The sequence below is a fragment of the Crocuta crocuta genome, unplaced genomic scaffold (genome assembly GCF_008692635.1).
Source record: "Crocuta crocuta isolate KB4526 unplaced genomic scaffold, BGI_CrCroc_1.0 scaffold96, whole genome shotgun sequence".
NCBI lineage: Eukaryota > Metazoa > Chordata > Mammalia > Carnivora > Hyaenidae > Crocuta > Crocuta crocuta.
Genome location: NW_027531522.1, coordinates 4,497,075 through 4,516,613, shown reverse-complemented (window position 1 = coordinate 4,516,613; position 19,539 = coordinate 4,497,075). Strand labels below are relative to the sequence as shown.

General features: G+C 33.2%; 1 protein-coding gene across 1 annotated transcript in view; it reads right to left on the bottom strand.

Moving 5' to 3' along the window:
• Nucleotides 1-19,539, bottom strand: part of DNAJC1 (DnaJ heat shock protein family (Hsp40) member C1) — a 206,775-nt gene that overhangs the window by 126,344 nt on the left and 60,892 nt on the right. The window contains exons 4-8 of the mRNA XM_077772477.1: nt 10,818-10,919; nt 10,295-10,341; nt 3,697-3,862; nt 2,716-2,813; nt 1,627-1,720 (exon numbers count right to left, since the gene is read on the bottom strand). Of these exons, the coding sequence (XP_077628603.1) occupies nt 1,627-1,720; nt 2,716-2,813; nt 3,697-3,862; nt 10,295-10,341; nt 10,818-10,919 (507 nt within the window). The remainder of the gene's footprint in view (nt 1-1,626; nt 1,721-2,715; nt 2,814-3,696; nt 3,863-10,294; nt 10,342-10,817; nt 10,920-19,539) is intronic.

The window sequence follows — 19,539 nt, the reverse complement described above, 5'->3', positions numbered from 1 at the left end:
GAAAGCAGAGTTTCTAAAGAGACTAAATATTTTTTATAAAATTCCTAAATTTTTGTAACTTAAAAAAAATTTATAGTAAGGCAACACAATCTGTTAGCTCTAGACTCTGAGGCAGATAATTTAAAATAATAACTTATAAATCTAAGCCATCTTAATATATTGGTTCTAGTTTTGCAAATTGCTCTGTATACTAACCAGGATTTATGGTAATTTTACCAAATAAACATTGTTTCAAACGGCTTAGCTTACACTTACAAAGAAGTGTTTCAGACTGACATTTTATGTGATACTCTATTTACTCTGCCTCATGACTATAAAATGCATCTATACTCTGGCTTGCCTATTGCAGATTCTAAAGCAAAGCAAAACAAAACAAAACAAAAGTCACTCTTAAAAAACATAAGAAAATACATGTCCTAAAATATTTTTTTGGTTACATCCTCTCATATACATACAGGTATGACAAATATACTTTACCTCTCTCTCTTGTTAAGACATACATAGCATAAAAGGATTGTGGGTTTTTATGCAAATAAACAAGATAATATGCTGAATAACTTATAAACTAAAGCTTTTGAATTACCAAAGTACTCCAATTTTCTCTATTAACTGTTTAAAAACTGTATGATTCTGTAAGCAATAACTAGTAAGATGAACTATTTTGATGGAATACTGATAATTTCACAAAGACTACAAAGAAACACACTAGTGATTTTTATTTCATTTTCCGAACATAAAATTTTTGTTCTAAGAGGAAAAAAAATAAAATGCGGAAGTTGGAATCATTCATTTCCTTAAATGATTAGGAAAAACAGCTCTGGTATAGGAATCATCTGGCTCTCTTGTTTTTTCTAAACACTTATTTTCTGAAATGAAACATTTCCTACCCAAAATTACAACTTAAAAGAACCTCAAAATTTTTACACCCAACTATTACATATACTTTTAAATGTTATGTTTATGTGTTTGGAATTTTCTAACCAGATGCAATAATTAAAATTAGCAAAGCAATAATTTAATAAAACATGCTTTGGTATGTTAAATATTTTTAAAAATAAGAGAAGTTGCCATAGAAATTATAGATAAGTACATTCTATTGTTTAATCACGAATGACTAGCAACAGAAACTGATTACCAATATAAGACAAAATATCTCACACCTCTTAAAGTTGCAAATAAAATGGAAAGCAATATATATTTTTGCATAAATATACAAATCTTCATGTAAGTTGTTCCCCCCCCCCCAACACTGTGTACTTAAATGTTGTTAAAAATCACAGGTGATGGGCTATTTGAGTCCTGTTCTTTTTTTCTGGATACATCTTAAGTGGTTACACTGAATTAAATTTTTATTGCTCTATACCTGTCTAACAATAGTATTTTTTTCCTTTTTCTAATGTCTTAGAATTCTAAGGTGTTCTAAAAGCAATGTAAGAGACAGTTATAGGGATAGACACCTAAATGATTTTAGAACTATTCTAAACAGGTTTATACTTATATCAATTCAATCAGCATTATAAAACATCCACTGTCTATCAGTACTCAGATAGCAGACATGGGCATAAATTATTTCATGAATAATTAAAATGAAAGCATCTAATATCATATGAAAGAGTTACACTTTACCTGGATGAGATGAGGCAATGCTTTTAGTGTAAGGCAAAACCAAATTCCCAGCTTGCACGGAAGCAAATCATGCCACTGTGGTTTCATCAGTAATCTAAAAGGGAAAACAAACAAACAAAACCCCAATAACAATGAAGCAAAATATAGCAAGTTGGGAAACAAATATTTTTATAAAGATCATGAATTCTATTATGAACAGCGATTCCAAGAAGGCTATGAAGAGATTTTTTTCAATGAAATATGTATGACAGTTATCACTACATTTGATGTATTCTATCATGAAATACATGAGTTACAACAAGTGCAAGATGCACAGTGGCTGAGGAAAGCGCAAGATGCACAGGCGGAGATTTGGGGGAAGGAGGCTCCTAAACAAGTTATAAAGATAAAGAAACAAAAGCTCTCTTCCTAACCTGGACTTGTCGTCAGTTCTACAAAATGAATTCTTAAACCTTATGATTACCTCAGCTATAAAAGACTAAGCCTCGTCAGAGTGTTCCCAAGTGCTGACAAGCAGATATGAAGACTGTAGCATAAACAAACCAATACATAAAAATTAACGTCATTTGCAGCTCACTGAAGCATTACTCACTGAGGTCATCAGAACACAAGACAGGCAGCGTAGTCTCTGATCTCCATCTCACATTGATCCAGTTCCTGCCCTGCTGTGTGAACTATTTAAACCCTTTATTTCTTTTTATGAATCGATACCAGAAATGGTATCTTTCTGAGTGTACCGCATATCACTGCCTTTCTGCTTATTGTCACTTCTGAGCTAAACACTCAAGTGACAGATCCTTCTCGGAATACTTTATTTCTGTAGTTCAGGATAAAAATTTCAAGTGACAAAAATCTGGGGGTTTGATTACTTAAATACATATTTACATTTTACAAGGGGACAAAAACCTGCAGAACTTTTGCCTGAGATTAGAATTTGTCTCATAAGCTGTGGCACATTACTAATCTTTTATAAGCCTACTACAGATGCAGATGTTAGCAAATCTGAAATGAATATTCATATGAAGCTGAATCACATTAAAGATACTTTAAAACAGTTTCAAATCACAAAATATTTTTATATGCACCCACCTTTCATTTTTTTCTGAAGCACCAAGTTTTGATACATCCATACTCTTGCCACCCGCCTTTTTTTTCTTTTCTCTCTTTTTTCTACTAAGCAGTTCATCCTTAATGTGGAAAGAATTATGGTTACAGGTTATCATTAACATGTACTCTTCAAATGTTATCAAGAGTCTTCTGTGAAGGGTAAACATTATAGAAGAACATTTATGCAAATGTATGTAGGGTCCAACATGATTAAGTAAAATCATCAATCTTTAACAATAACTGTTGCCATGGCACCCGGTCCTTAAACACACATGAAGTTCAGCACTGTCAGTCATGTGCATCTCCATAGCAATCAAAGTTTTCTAAGAAGAGAAAGCATTCAACTTACTTTTTCTCATTCATCCAACTTTAATAATGTCACTTCAAAAAGAATGAGTAAACAGATGCTAATTTATGAAGACTGATAAATATGTTTGATTATCTTTAGCACATAAATAAAAATCCAGAGCAGAATAAACTGTGTGATGGCATGTTAAAATAAGAAAAGTGTGATTTTTTTAACCAACTGGTCTCTGAAATTATAAAATTATGCTCAGTTCGAGTCTTACGTTTAGTTAAAACCTTTTAAAGTAAAATTCTTTACATAAAAGGTGATGACACAAAAGTTTCTAAAATCATTTTTACATAAAAAATATTTCTTTGAAAGGTGACAATTAAGAAAACATGGCTCTACCTGCTAATTTTCAGCTAGATATTTAGGCCTTCACAAAAACTGTATGACAAACTCAAACACCACATTTCATTTTATTAAAAAAGAAAAAAAATCCTTCTTTTATGTCATGAGTTCTTCTTGACTTAGAAACACATCAAACACCAAGGACTCTATATAATACTAGGAGAATAAGGAGTATATATAGAAAAATTGAAATTGAAAAATAAAATGTCTGAAATTCCAGATAAAATTAAGGAGGCTAGAACATTTGATTTATTACCAATACTTACCAGTTGTTTTTCCAGGTAGATTGACCAAACCACAGCATAATGACCCACTGTGAGAATAATGAACAGAAGTAATGCCAGCTCAGCATTGCTCATTTTTCTCACCCGCCTGTAGTAGAATACAGGCTGTCGCCAATCTGGAAGTCCATTGATCAGAATATCATCATACCTACAGTAGCAAATATAATAGTTTTTCGTGGGATGTTTAAAATAAAAACAAAAAAAATTATTCATACCCATATTTAAAACGAGGAAAGAGAAAAGAATTTCTCCAAAATATATAACATTTATGTAGATTATCAGCGTTATAATGGCCTACAAATTCACACCACTGTGTATAGCACGATCACAGACAAGCCTCAAAAAGATACACAGTAACAGACTGTGGATACCAGACCTTGTATTTAACAGCACCCCAATGATGTGACTTTTGGAATGACATCTAAACTAAAGCCATATAGTCTACCTCTCTATCAGTCTGCAGTAAAGACCCCACCATAGAAGTCAGCAACAAAAGAAAGGATCTCAGTGGAAGAAAAATAAAGATAAGAGCTCTATTTGTTATCATTAATTATATATTAATTGAACCAAATTCAGGATAAATTTTCTAGCCAGTGCTGTTTTTCCCAACCCTGTACTATGTAGTTCAGGGTGAAATATTCATATGTGTTATTTTATCAAAGCTTCTTCGTGATTAAAACTCTGTAAGACAAGCATCTTTTAATTTTGTATTGCTCAAAATCCTTTAAAGAATACAAAGTTTCCAAAGTTGAAAGAGATGGGTAACAACCAGTGTTTATATTAGATTTCTCAGTAAAACTGTTTATTTGTAAACATTTAAGTGGCATTTCCTCATTTTTGGCTTTGTTGGAGGGAAAGAACATTAACAGATAAAAGCTTTCCTAGTAATGCATTTTAAATCAGCTTTCTTTAGAATAAAATTTTAACTGAATTTAAATTTAGCTGTCAGACCATTATGAAGACAATTATTTTTAAGGTTAAAAATCAGGAGTAACATTTATGATTGTAAAACTCAAAATGGTCACACACAAACACTGTATGTTCAAAACACACAACCTGTTAATCTTAATTGAACACAACTCATTAAATATTCTAATCACACTATTTCTGGAATTAAATCTTCACTGAAAGGCCTAATTTGGTGCAACACATTGACCAAAATATTTTAATTAAAAATATTCTGAGTTAGTCGCAGGCCTAATTACAGGAATAGAAATAGGGCCTATATTGTCAGGCAGGTCAGTAGAACTCAGTAGTAGGTTTTTCTCAAGTAAATTGACCGATCTAGGAATAATAGCGCAGCTGCTAAACTGCCAGTCTTGACATGTAAATCAATTTAAATGCAACAACTGCAGTAGCTACTTTGATAGTTATTAAATTGATACCTTGGAGATATGCTGAAAAAAATAAAGCAGAGGATTTATTATAGGCACCTTCTTTTTTCAGTAGGAAAATATCGGTTACAAATTCAAAATATATTTTATTAGCAAGACCGGAAAACCTGACATTTAGATCAACTTAGATTATTAATAATAATGGCAGATCAGAATAACTAATGTTCAAAGCAAAAGACATTAATTAGTACTAAACTCTTAAAAGGCAAATTATGTAGTGTACAAGAGCGTACAAATTAAAATATGGTTGTGTAGTAGCTGGACCGGCAAAATTTGATGTTAAATATTCTTCTTTTCTAATATTTATAGCAACTCTTGAACACTAATGTCAAGCTATAATAGCATGATTTCATCGAAAGCTACCTTTATTGTCCTCAAAAGTTTGTTTAAATCTATCTTGGCAAAAATTGACTCATTTTAAATTAGAAATGGATTGGCAAAAAGGTTTCAAGATTACAACGTTTGAAAGAAGGCCAAAGAATGTTCAATCCTGAATTTATTCTAAATCTACATTCTACTTCAGATTTCTTCAGAGAAAAGGAGGTGAGTACAAAAATCACTATTTTCAGCTAATCTCTCCCATGAAATAAGATTAGAAGTCTCATGTAAAAAGTGGTTATTGATAAAGAACATCTAAGAAGTGGTGACAATTCCCTAAAAGCATTACTAAGTATTAAATTTGTTTTAAATCTACACTGTATTTGAAGAAAACATAGCTAAACTCCTAGCTATGAATCTCACATCACACATTTTATCACCATCATTGTTGAAGTGCTATGTATCTAGTAATAGCTAACTCTTTTCTACCCTCACATATAAGTTGTATTTAGTGTACAGCCAAATTCAAGACAGCAAAACCTCATGCACTGAACACATTAAACAGAACCAGATATTTACTAAGCTATGTCTGCCACTCTAAACAACAGTCTCCAAGGATTAAGCTTAGAATCAATGCTCTATTGATTTTACTATCAATGAACATTATGGCTCACACGACTGGCCATTTTAAGGGAAGATAGCTTCTATTATAGTTCACTTTTTTAGAATATATGCTGTTAAAAGATAAATCACCGCTCTCCTGAAACACTGAAAAATAAAGATATTTCTTAAAATACACAGGGACCATATTTATAGTTGTTTAAGAAAAAATGTGTTGACAACACATAAAACGTAAAACATCACTATGTTACGCTGTTTCTATATTTAACACTTGATATTGTTAAAATGTTCTGTAATTCAGCTCCTGCAAACTGCTCTCAATAATTTGTTAAAACCAGATTAAGAATGTGTACGCATATGAATATAGGAAAATACAAAAGTCAGTCCGCGTGATGAAAATGTCACTACTGCAAAAAGTGGTACAGAATTATTAAGGCTATTATCTTGGAAATTAAAATACTGATTAATCAATTCCACATTCAACATATGGTCTAAAATATGTTTACTTTGATTTTCTTAAAATGTACATGATAAATATAAAAGAATGGTTACATAATCATAGTGAGTTTCACTCTCTAATCTCAATTTATCAAATATTATTTAGCCTAATGTAAACATCGGAAAGCAAATAAGTCTAAAAATGTTTAAATTACAGAAGAAAAGAAAAAAGTTTATGTAAATATAAAATATTTGCATATTTTGAAATATAAAATAGCAACTATGACACTAAGATAGAAAACATATCTATTGTGAAAATAAGTATTCAAAAATTCTAGCATTTGCCTAAATTGTAAATTTCCCATCATACAAAGTGTGAATTTTTAGTTTGAAACAGTAATAACCACATCCACTTGGATCGCATTTTGAACCTTTGAGTAAAAATTAATCATACAAGATTATAAACAGGAAACACATCTAAATTAGTCAATCGTACTCTCCTTTGTAAAATATATATATATATGTCAAAACTTGTGGTACACAGCACATCATATATTGCATATAATAAATATCTTATATCTCCTAATTAGGGAAGGTACTAAGATTTCTTATTTTCAATTTAAGGTTTACTTGTCTTCAAACATACCTGGAATCAAATTTAGAATAATGATGTAATGGATTTGTAAATGTTTAGCATATTAAGGCTATTATAACTATACTTTTCACTGGATTTGAAATAAAACATGATTTTATTTAGTAAGCTAAAAAAAATACATTCAACTTTTACAAGTGCAATACTATAAAACAGACCAAAAAGAAACAAAACAAATTACAAGTTGTACAACTGGGTTAGCAAAATACTACTAGTTAAAAATTTAGAATATATTTTTAAAAAAGTAATATACTAATTACAAAGCACATTCTAATGTATATATGTAATGATTAGTGTCCACTCAGTACTTCATTTCATCTAACATTCAGGATACTTGTATAGTATATTATGTCAGAATACAGCTGAGTTGCTATTCCCCAAAATAAGCAAGTTACCTCTGGAGTTTAGAAAATGCAGCTATGCTAAGCTTCCTTACACTAACCAGGCAAACGTGTTACTTGGCATACTGCAGTCTATGTTTTGGGGAGAAAAAAAAAAGCTTGAAAGTTTATTCAGAATCTCACTCCCAGCAATCTATTCAATAGAAATTTTAAAAAAAATTGTTCACACAAAGACTTGTATGTGAATATTCATAGTAGCATTGTTCATCACAGCCAAAAAGTGAGGACCACCCAAATGTCTATCAGTTGGCGAATGGACAGACAAAAGTGGTATATGACATGGAATAGTATTCAGCAACAAAAAAGAATGAACTACTGGTATATGCTACCATAGGGATGTACCTCAGAAAGATTATAATAGAAAGAAACCAGATGTAAAAGAGTACATATTACGTGACTTCATTAATAAGAAAGGCCCAGAAAAGACAAATTTATAAACACAGAAAGGAGATCAGTGATTGTTTGGGTCTGGGGATTGCCTGCAAACGGGCCTGAGGGAATGTTTTGAGGTGGTGGAAATGTTCTAAAACTGGATCGTGGTGGCTTGCACAACTCTATGAATTTACCAAATAAAAACCATTGTCTTGCATACTTAAAATATATGACTTCTATGGTATGCAAATTATACCTAAATAAGGCTGCTTAAAAATAAAATAAAATTTGTCTTCTCCTTAAAAAGAAAAAAGGAAAGGTCATCCAGTTTATTTTACCTAGCCATTGCTATTCTCTTTTCTACCAAAATTTAAAGAATGCACTTGATTTAAGTGAAAGCACAATTACTTGTATGGGAAATAAATAGGGAAACACATATGACAATTTTCCAAATTGCAAATTCCTAGGAGGTTACACATTTAAAAGAACTTAATGAATATTTATAATCAATAATTGTGATACCAAAGAGCATTTTTTAATACCAGTATAAGACAATCTTCTTTTGGAAGATAAAAAATGACTACTGGGTGTTTTTTTTCCTAAAGGAATTAGAAACATCAGGTAATTGTCTGTAGAGGCGCATTTCTCATATATGTTTAAATACACATAGGTCACCTGGCCTCAGGCGCAAGCTTTAGAGAAGTGATTCTCAGCTTGATTAGTTAAGACTTTTGCCTCAAGGAAAACCAGTTACCAAAGAGTTACTAGTGCCTCGAGGGGTATAAATACTACAGCTGTTTGTGTAAATGTCAGATCCATTTTTTCAACTAACATTGTAAAAAAATTGCAGAGGGAAGAAATCCTAAAAAGAAAATGTTAGATGAGAATACATTAATGAAGAAACATTTTATACATAAAAAGTGATTTGTTCTGTAAATGATTTTTCAAAAAAAATGATTATACATAAGAAGTGATTTGCTCTATAAATGATTTTTCACCAACATAAAGAAACTGTTACAAAGTTTACTGACTTTTAAGATAACAAACAAAAAGACAAACTCTAATGCCAAAGATGTAGGAAGACTAAATAAAGCTATCTTTACGGACACATTCTTGAAGTGTGAAATAAAACTAGGGGCTCAGTGAGAGAAACCAACTAGAAAATATGCACAGAATGACCAACGCTTCTTTCAACACACTTCTAGGACTCTTTCAACACTATGGATTATCTCAAACCAGAGGAATGTCTGCTATGGTATCTGGGCCAATGCCAGCCCTTGTTATAAAGCAAAGAACACTTACAGAGAATATCTTGAGTTCTTGCTTTGCAATCTGACAAACTGAGGTATTCAAATTAAAGAGTTAAGATGAGAACCAAGAGTAGTAGCTAATGTTTTAGGACATAGAATAATTCCAGATGATACATTTGAAGTATTTTTTTTTAAATGGCTAGTCTAGACTAGCCTAGAATGGAACGTATCAGTCTGTTTCACACACTATAAGGTGTTTTGTGAAATTTTTGCTTCCGGTATGTGAACGTGTATGTGTGTTCTGAGGCATGGTGCCAAATATACTTTTTTTCTCCCCAAATATACTTCTTACTGTGGGTCTAACTTAAGAAACTGTGAAGGCCAATGCAATAGTGTCTACACATTCCACACATTCTGAAGGAGCAGAGGAAAGGGGCCTCTCTGCAATCTCCTAAGTCACTGGCACTATAAACCACTGTACCAATATATTACTACTCTTACGAACGGGGCACAGAGAAGTCTCGAAGTGAGGGAGCTGCCTCCCTTATGAAGTTTAACCCTAAATGTGGAATCACTAGAGCAGAGTAAGGGCAGGGGAAAAGGCAAAAGAAATGGGAAAAAACAGCAAATGTTTTTCTTCCACATCTATTTTCTACAGACTTATACGAGTCTGTTCTCACTCACAAATCTCAGGGTTTGAGAGTGAGGAATTTTCAAGAAATTGTGATAATGCGAGTATCGCTAACAGCCTAATTTCAAAACATTTAAGGAATAAGAAACGTAAAGAAGACCACCAGGCACAGATAGGAGTTATTACTGATATATCTAATATGACTAGGCATTTGTCTGAAGTCAAGCGGCATTTGTACTTTCCAGAGCATAGGCACGCATGTTAAGAATCGTATCTAACGGAGCCGCGACTTGCTAATGTTATGACTCATGATCCTGAAGCCTGTAAGTACAGAGTCAACCTAGTGAATGTTTTGAATATCAATTAACTCTGCTCTAAACACAGGAAGAAACAAGAATAAAACACTAACTTATAATAAAATGTTTAGTGAGACAATTCTTTCCTTTATAAATGGAGACATCAAGCTACAACATCTTAATTCAAAAGCAGAAATGAACACTCACCTCTGCCTTCGTTCATCATCCTTTAAAACTTCATAAATGGCCACCAACTAAAATAAAAGCATTACTTTAAAATAAAAATACTCTCAACTATAAGAAATCACTTAGGAAGGTGAACACATTATAATCCACAAGCAGAAAACCCTGTGTGCTCATATATGCAATGAACAGATACAATCTTAATTATATGTAACATTTTATGTTTTTAGTAGAATCTTCAGAGGTTAAAAAAAGGCTTAATATCACAATAAATGTGAAAGATGCAAAAGTAATTATTAAAATGTGCTTTTTAAAAGCAAAAGCTATAATTTAGACAAGAAAATTATGACAATTATGGTCCTCCAAGAATTTAGAGAATCTAATGAAAAATACTGGTGATATTTTGTAAAAATGGAATAAACGTGATATATTCCTAAACTACAACCTTATTTTCAAATAGAAATATTCTACATGTAAGTCTCTATTTCTAATAGAGAACATTTATTTATAAATCTTACAAAATATATTAACAGCACACTTCACTTACTTGTCTAAACTGAGTTTCTGCATTTTCATCTTTATTCTTGTCTGGATGCAAAGTCAGTGAAAGCTTACGATATGCTTTTCTAATGTCTGCAGATGAAGCATCCTGGAAGTGGTAGGGGGAGGGGAAAAACACAAAGCAAACGTTGTCAGAAAAAGAAATTCCCAGAACCTTGTTAAGATCTGAGAAGACAGCCAACCAAGTGCAGGACCCCAGGCAATGTAATTTGAGCAATCAGTCTAACAACCAGGCTATGCAACTGGCCTGACCCACATGACTGAACAATTATTCAATCTAATTTGGCTCTCCTCTTAACTTTTCATTACCATACAGTCATTTAAAGAAGACAGTATTTGGCAAAACTTTTCAAACACTTGCCTTCCTAAAATTAACCAATAAATCTTTTTCAGTAATTAAGAGATCAAAAAGAAACAAATTAAAAATTAATACATCCATGTGCCTTCAAAGAAGGTCTTTATTTATTTGAGAATCTTAAAGCCAATTTCTGAATCCCAGGCTTACCATATGCGGTTTCTTCATTGTTATTTATATTGAATCTACCATCCAGCCACAACCTATGGAATCTCAGTTTCACATGTCAAATGTATGCCTATTTGAAAGCAGTTACATTTGCATTTATCCAAAATAACTATAATTAGTGTGTATATTGTAGTTAACGTTTTTCTAGTGTTTCCAAGGCTGTTTTCAATGGTGTCCAGTTTCCATAGTCTAGTTTGCAAAAATAAATTTGCCTGTTATTTATATACATTACTAATATAGTTTAAACATATTTAAAAGGTCACAATAGTTCACTAAGGGTATGGAGGATTCAGCAGATGTTAAAATTACATTTTATGTAATCCTGTGTGTACAGATACACTCAGGAAACATGATTTCACACACCCAGCACGAAATCCATGACAAAAACAAAGAACACAATGTCAAACTGGGTATAAAACTTGATCTCCCCTAAGTTCAAAAATTATTCCAATAACTAGTACAAAATGATAATAAAGTCGTTTATTAAATTTTATTTTGTTTTATAGTTGAAAATCTGTCCAATGAATTCCTAAAACTACTATCCTGAAAAAGTCCAAATGACTAAAAATCCAAAACAAAACACACACACAAATCTGTGTACTGGGACTAAATAGCTGTTAAAGAAATAGCTGGAGAGACGCAAAGTGAGAATTTGTCAAGCTTTCCTTTATGAACCATTATTTTCACTATCAATTTTCTGGGGCTTCCTGCTCCTGGGTGTCACTCTAGTTAACAATTTTAGCTTAGGTGTGAATATTTCTGTGACTTACAGAGGACTGACAAGATATAAAGTTAGCAGAGTAAGTCTTGCAGGTCACACAGTTAAAAATTTTTGTTTTAATTTGCTGACAGAATTGATGTGTTCCTTCTACTTAATAGGTAACAAGCAGTAGAAGAGGATGATTCTTTGCTGAAAACCTGTGATGGAGATTTTGTTGAGCAAAGAGGACAAATGTCATTGAATAACTATTCTCTAAGTGGGACTTTAATTTTGGATTTTATTAAATTGGGACTAGACCATGGAAAAATTCGAAAAGTAGATTTGTTACAAAATAAAACGTATGTGTTTTCTTGTGTTATAAAATTAATTCATCCTCATTTTGAAACACCTCTGACTTATTTAAAAATAAAAATAACTAAGAGTCACCTAAGGCATTTCCCTCCTTCCGGTCTTACAATGCTGATTCTAATTCTCCACTTTCCTGCCACAGTATGTGCCCTAAATATAAATGTAGCCAGATGGCTCTCCTATTTCAAACCCTTCAGTAACTCCCAAGTGCCTTCATCATCTGTCTTTTCCAATCTTTTTAGCTTTATCTCCCACTATTGTGGCCCATCCTTCTGGCCCCCCAAATCATTACACATTAGGATGCTGTTCCCCAACCTCATGTTTTTGTTTTGCACCCAGCTGTAGATTCAGACAGTTCTTTCCTGACTAAGGAATGAGCATCTCAGGCTACACACAAATATTGTCTGACTTCTTCCTCTTGAGAATCTGTCCACTATGGTTATTTCTCCAATTAGCTCCACCTTAGGTGGATAGAACTGAAAAATTTGAGGATTTCCCTATCAAAAAGACATGCTCTAGATAAGCTTCACCTCAAACTAGCTTATGGATGTATTTAGTTTCAGTAAATTAATGAATCTTAACATTTCACCCTCATAACAAAGCTATGAGGTAAGTATAGTTGTTGTTAGGCTCGTTTCAATAGAATTCAAACCCAAAAAATGCTGCATCGGAATCAGAGGTCCCTATGTTAGCTCTTTAGAGTCAGTTAATATATTTGGGTTGAGTCACTTTATAAGAGGCTATCGCTCTGGAAAGGCAGTGAGAACAACTGTTACATTCATACTATCTGGTAAACCATATGGAAAACATCCACATAACTACAATGTGAATGTTCAACTGCAATTTTAAAGGTAAAGACTCAGATATGTATTAATTTTTCCAGCATTTTACGTAATATTTCTACTAGAGACCTGAACGTTAGAACATTCACCTCCTATACTCAGTAGACAGGCCTTTTATCTCTCTGGCTTGCACAGAAAAGTTTTTGATAGGGCTGTGGGTGAACCAGCTATCTTTAACACTGTTGACATCAATAGACCTACAGAGGTCAATTAGCAGAATTCTTTTCCTTCTAAATATGATATGGCTCCTTAGCAACTTGAACATGGATTATCTTAATGTTTGGATGACTTCTGTAAAGAAGATTATATATGAACATTTTTAAAACAAAACTATGAATGTGATATATATCAAAATTAAAACAATGCAGTGTGACAGCAGCAAAAATGACAGGGAAGGGAACTGCAAGGGCTTGTCCTTGTACACAAACAGCAAATAATCTGGAAAAACGGTCAGAATCGACCCAATCTCAACTATGCAAACTACTTAAACAAGAAAAAGGCAGCTGATTCCCATTAGGGTCTTGAAGACACCAATCTGAGTTCTTGGTGTGGGCTCCCAGTGCTGAAGGAAGCAAAGTGGACTTGGTTCTTCAAGAACCATGGTTGTTTGTTTTGGTCTGCCTGCTGCTTCCCTGATGGACTGTGTAAAGGGCTTACCTTTATTTTACCAAACTCCGAACTCTTCCAAGGTAGAGAGGCAATTAATTATGTAGGACACTTGTTAAAAACATAAAGGCAAATTTATTAGCCAGTGCCAAAGGGGGTAAGGAATAGCAGTTGGGCCATATAATAGACACATCAAAAAGCTTCGGAGGAAAGACTGATGTGATGCTTTCAGGAATATGGGCTTTGAAAAGCTCCCACATACTCCTTGGAAACCAGAAGACTGTGTGTATGTCCAAGGTGGAGTAATACTCAGACAGACCTGTGAAGGCCCTAAATTGTCACTTCTGACTGATCTTTAGCCTGGACACAAGCAGAAGGTGAAGGGTGAGAGAGAGCTGTAAACCTAGTTGAATGCTGAAGGCATGCCCCAACCTATACACAGAACCTACTTCTGGCAAAGACTTTTCCCCCTGTTTGGTTCCAAGCCTTTAAGGAAATCTGCTGAATCATTAGCTGACCACTAAGCAAATCAAACAGAGATGTCAGAGGTTACATATAACATATACATGTCACAAAATTAGTTCAAGTCACTAGAAAAACAACAACCAAAAGCAGCAAAAAACAGAAAAACAAACAAAACCCCTGGTAGGGTGGGAGAATATGTAGTATTCATTAAAAAATTATAAAGTATGCAAAGAAAACAAGAAAGTATGGGATAAAAGAAATTAATACAAATTGTCCTTGAGGAAGCCCAGACATTGAACTTACAAAGACTTTAAATCAACTATTTTAAATATGCTCAAGCACAATACAAAGAACTAAAGGACTTGAAAAATATAATAACTGAAAACAGAAATTCACTAGGGGGGCTCAAAACAGAGTTGAGCAGAAAGAATCTGTGAACTTGAAGATAGGTCAAGTTGAGATTACTCAATATAAGGAGCAGAAAGAAGAATGAAGAAAAATGAACACAGTCTGAGAGACCTGTGGGACACCATAAAGAGTTCCAACCTACACAAAATAAGAGTCCAATAGGGAGAAGTGAGAAAGGGACAGAAAAAAAGTATATTTGAAGAAATGCCTGAAAATAGCCAAAATTTGATGAAAGACATAAATATGTGCATCCAAGAATTACAAAAATCCTAAGTAGAATAAACTTAGCCACACCTAGAAACATAATAATCAAATTGTTTAAAGACAAAGTCCAAGAGAGAGAATCCTGACATTATTAACAGTTAATTTCTCATAAACCACTGAGGTCAGAAGGTAGCAGAATGACATGCTTAAAGTGCTAAGAAAAACTTTTGTCCAAGAATTGTAAGTCCAGCAAACCTATCCCTCAAAAGTGAAAGAAAAATGAACATTCCAATTTAAAAAAATTTATTGCTAATTATTTGCTAAAGAAGAAATATCACAGGGAGTTCTTCAGGGTGAAAGGAAAAAAATACTAGACAGTAACTCAAATCTATATAAAGAAATAAACACTGGTAAAGATAATATATAGATAAACATAAAAGTCAAAATTTGTGTATTTTTGGTTAGTAATTCATTTTTTTTCCAAACAATTTAAATGACAACTACTAAAGTAAACATAAATGTAAAATAATACAATAATATAAATCTATGTCAATAGATATACATGTATAAAGATGTAATCCGTGACAATAACTACATAAGGAATAGGAACAGGCTTCGAAGGAGCCAAATTTTTTATACAATTTAAGCTAAATAGGTATTAATTCAAACTAGATTGCTGTAAATAAATGTTACTTATAATCCCCATGGCAAACACAAAGAAAATAAAGATCTATAGTAAAATAAACAAAAAGTGGATCAAATGGTACACTAGAAAGAAAATCTAACACAAAAATAGGCAGTAAAGAGGAATTTAGGAAAAGAGGATAAAGCATATAGAAAACAAACAGCAAAGTGGCAAAAATAAGTCCTTCCTTATCAGTAATCACTTTAAATGTAAATGGACTAAGCTCTCCAATTAAAAGGCAGAAACTTGCAAAATGGATTAAAAACAACCATACTCCAACTATATGGGGTCTACAAGAAAATCATTTTAGAACCAAAGTGAAAGTATGTAGGTGGAAAATAATACTAAATGCAAACAGTAACCAAAAGAGAGCTGGAATAGCTATATTAACACCAAATAGACTTTAAGAGAAAAATGGTTGCAAGAGGCAAAAAAGAACATTACTTAATGACAAAAGGTGAATGCATCAAGAAGATATGACAATCATAAACATATACACATCTAACAACAGAGCCCCTAAATATATAAAGCAATGACTTGACAGATTTAAAGGGAGAAATGGAGGGGCGCCTGGGTGGCTTAGTCGGTTAAGTGTCCGACTTTCGCTTAGGTCATGATCTCGTGGTTTGTGGGTTCGAGCCCCGCGTCGGGCTCTGTGCTGACTGCCAGCTCAGAGCCTGGAGCCTGTTTCAGTCTGTGACTCCCTCTCTCTCTGACCCTCCCCTGCTCATGCGGTCTCTCTGTCTCCTAGAAATAAATAAAACATTTTAAAAAATAAAGGGAGAAATGGAGCATTTGTACAGTAATATTGGAAACTTCTATACCCCAGTTTCTCAATAATGTCCAGAGAAATTAGGCAGAACATTAGCAAGTAAACAGAAGACTTGAACAACAGTAAACCAGCTGGACCTACCTAACAGACATCCACAGAACATTCTACCTAACAACAGCAGAATACACATGGAACATTCTCTAGGATGGGCCAGATTTTAGGCCACAATGTAAGTCAAGATAAATTTTAAAATACTGAAATCATACAAAGTATCTTCTTGAACCACAATGGAATGAGAGTAAAAATCAACAACAGAAGGAAATTTGGAAAATTCACACTGTGTAGAAATAACACACTCATGAACAACCAAAACAAAACAAAACAAAAAAAAACCCCAAAACTTAGATATGAATGAAAAGTGCCATTATGTTATCTCCCTATAAGATAACTGTGGACATGTTACAAGAACATAGTAACAGGCCAGAAAACTGTGCTTTTGTAGAGTAAAACTGAAAAGCTCTAAAGAATCTTTTCCCAGGGATGTTTAGATTGCGAATGAACCAGGAAAGGTCATTAAATTTCAAGATCATATCATTTCCTTTTGGATTTACACATTCTGGGAGGTTTTAATTCATTAACATTAATAGCTAATTATAAGTATTTTTCTAACTTAATAGGACTAAGCATTAAACAAGAAGTAAATTAGTGATATTCAACTTTGTATAAAGTGAAAAAATAAATTGCTATAAATATTAGAAAGTACTTTGATATAAATGAAAACAAAAATGCAACATACCAAAACTAGGGTTGCTGTAGAAGCAGTGCTCAGAGGAATCTTACAGCTATAAATGACGACAAAAAAAAAATCTCAATCTAACCTTCCACCTTAAGGAAACAGAAAAAGAATATAAACTAAAACCAAGAGAGACTCCATAAAACCAAAAGTTGGTTCTCTAAAAGTGTCAACAAAATTGATAAACCTATAATTGAGTGAGAGAGGGGATTCAAGTTACTAAAATCAGGAATAAAAGTGGGGACACATCACTGCCAATCTTACAGAAATAAAAACAATTGTAAGAAAATACTATGCATGAGGCACCTGGGTGGCTTAGTCCATTAAGCGCCTGACTCTTGGGATTCAGTTGAAGTCATGATCTCACAGTTTGCAAGATCAAGCCCTACACCAGGTACTGTGCTGATAGCACAGAGTCTCTTTGGGATTCTCTCTCTCCCTGCTCATACACACACTATCTCTCTCAAAATAAACATTTTAAAAAATTAAAGAAAAAAGTAATGCTTTTATTTATTTTTGAGAGAGAGACAGAACATGAGCATGGGAGGGGCAGAAAGGGAGGGAGACAAAATCCAAAGCAGGCTCTAGGCTCTGAGTTGTCAGCACAGAGTCCTATGCAGGGCTCAAACCCATGAACCATCAAATCATGATGTGAGTTGAAGTCGTACACCCAAATGACTGAGCCACCCAGGCGCCCCTCAAAATAAACATTTTTAAAAGAAAATACTATGCATAAATAATTGCTTGCCAAACAATTAGAAAAGTCAAATGAAATAGACAAATTCCTAGAAACACACAAATTGACTCATGAAAAACAGAAAAACTGAATAGACTTATAACAATAAAGAAATTGATTAGTTTAAAAAAAAAACCCAACACCAAAAAAACCCCCTCAACATCCAACAAAGAAAAGCCCCAAACTTCAAAATCTGATGACTTCACTAGTGAATTCTAATAAACATTTAAAGAAATCACCAGTCCTCTACAAACCCTTCTAAAAAATAGAGGAAGGAATGCTTTCTAACTAATTCTATGGGGCACCGATACTGAACACCACAAATAAAGAAAACTATAGACCAATATCCCTTATGAATGTTGATACAAAATTCCTCAACAAGTTTCTAGTAATTCAAAGTCAGCAGCATATAAAAAGAATTATATATCATGACCAGGTGCGATTTATCCCATGAATCCAAAGGTGGGTTCAATGTATGAGAAATTAATATTATATACCATATTAATAAAATGAAGGACAAAATCACATAATCATCTCAACAGATGGAAAAATTCTATGATAAAACACAACACCATTTGGTAACAAAACAAACAAACTAGGACTAGAAGGGAAATTTCTCAAGTTGATAAAGGGCCTATATGAAAAATCTATAGCTGACTTCATACTTAATGGTGAAAGTCTGAAAGTTTCCCCCCAAGATCAGTAATAAGTCCACTTTTGGACTGGATGTCCTAGCCTAACCAAGCACTCAAGAAAAATAAATAAAAGACATCCAAATTAGTATGGAAGAATTAATACCATCTCCATTCACAAGTGGTATGATTCTACACATAGAAAATCCCAAGGGGCATCTGGGTGACTCAGCTGGTTAAGTGCCTGACTTCGACTCAGGTCATGATCTCATGGTTTGTAAGTTAGAGCCCTACATCAGGCTCTGTGCTGACAGTGTGGAGCCTGCCTGGGATTCTTACTCTCTCCCTCTCTCTCTCTGCTCCTTCCCTACTCTCTCTTTCTGTCTCTTTCTCAAAAATAAATAAATAAACTTAAAGAAAGAAAGAAAGAAAGAAAGAAAGAAAGAAAGAAAGAAAGAAAGAAAGAAAGAAAGAAAGAAAGAAAAAAAATCCTAAAGCACTTGGTTGGCTCAGTCAGAAGAGTATATGACTACTGATCTTGGGATTGTGAGTTTGAGCCTCACATAGGGTGCAGAGATTACTTAAAAATAAAATATTTTTAAAAAAAGAAAAAGAGAAGCCTAAAGCATCACAGAACAAGTATCAGAGCTAATAAATAAATTCAACAAGTTGTAGGACACCAGATCAACATATAAAAATCAGCTGTGTTTCTATGCACTAGCAATATGAAAATCTGACAATGAAATTAAGACAAATCTGTTATAATAGCAACAAAAAGAATACTTAGGAATATGTTTAACAAATGTATAACGTTTGTATAATATGAATTATAAAACATTGCTGAAAGAAATGACAGATCTAAATAAATGAAGAGATACACCATTTCATGGATGAGAAGACTTAATACTGTTAGGATGGCAATATTTCCCACGTTGATCTACAGATTCAGTGTGATCCCTATGAAAATGCTACC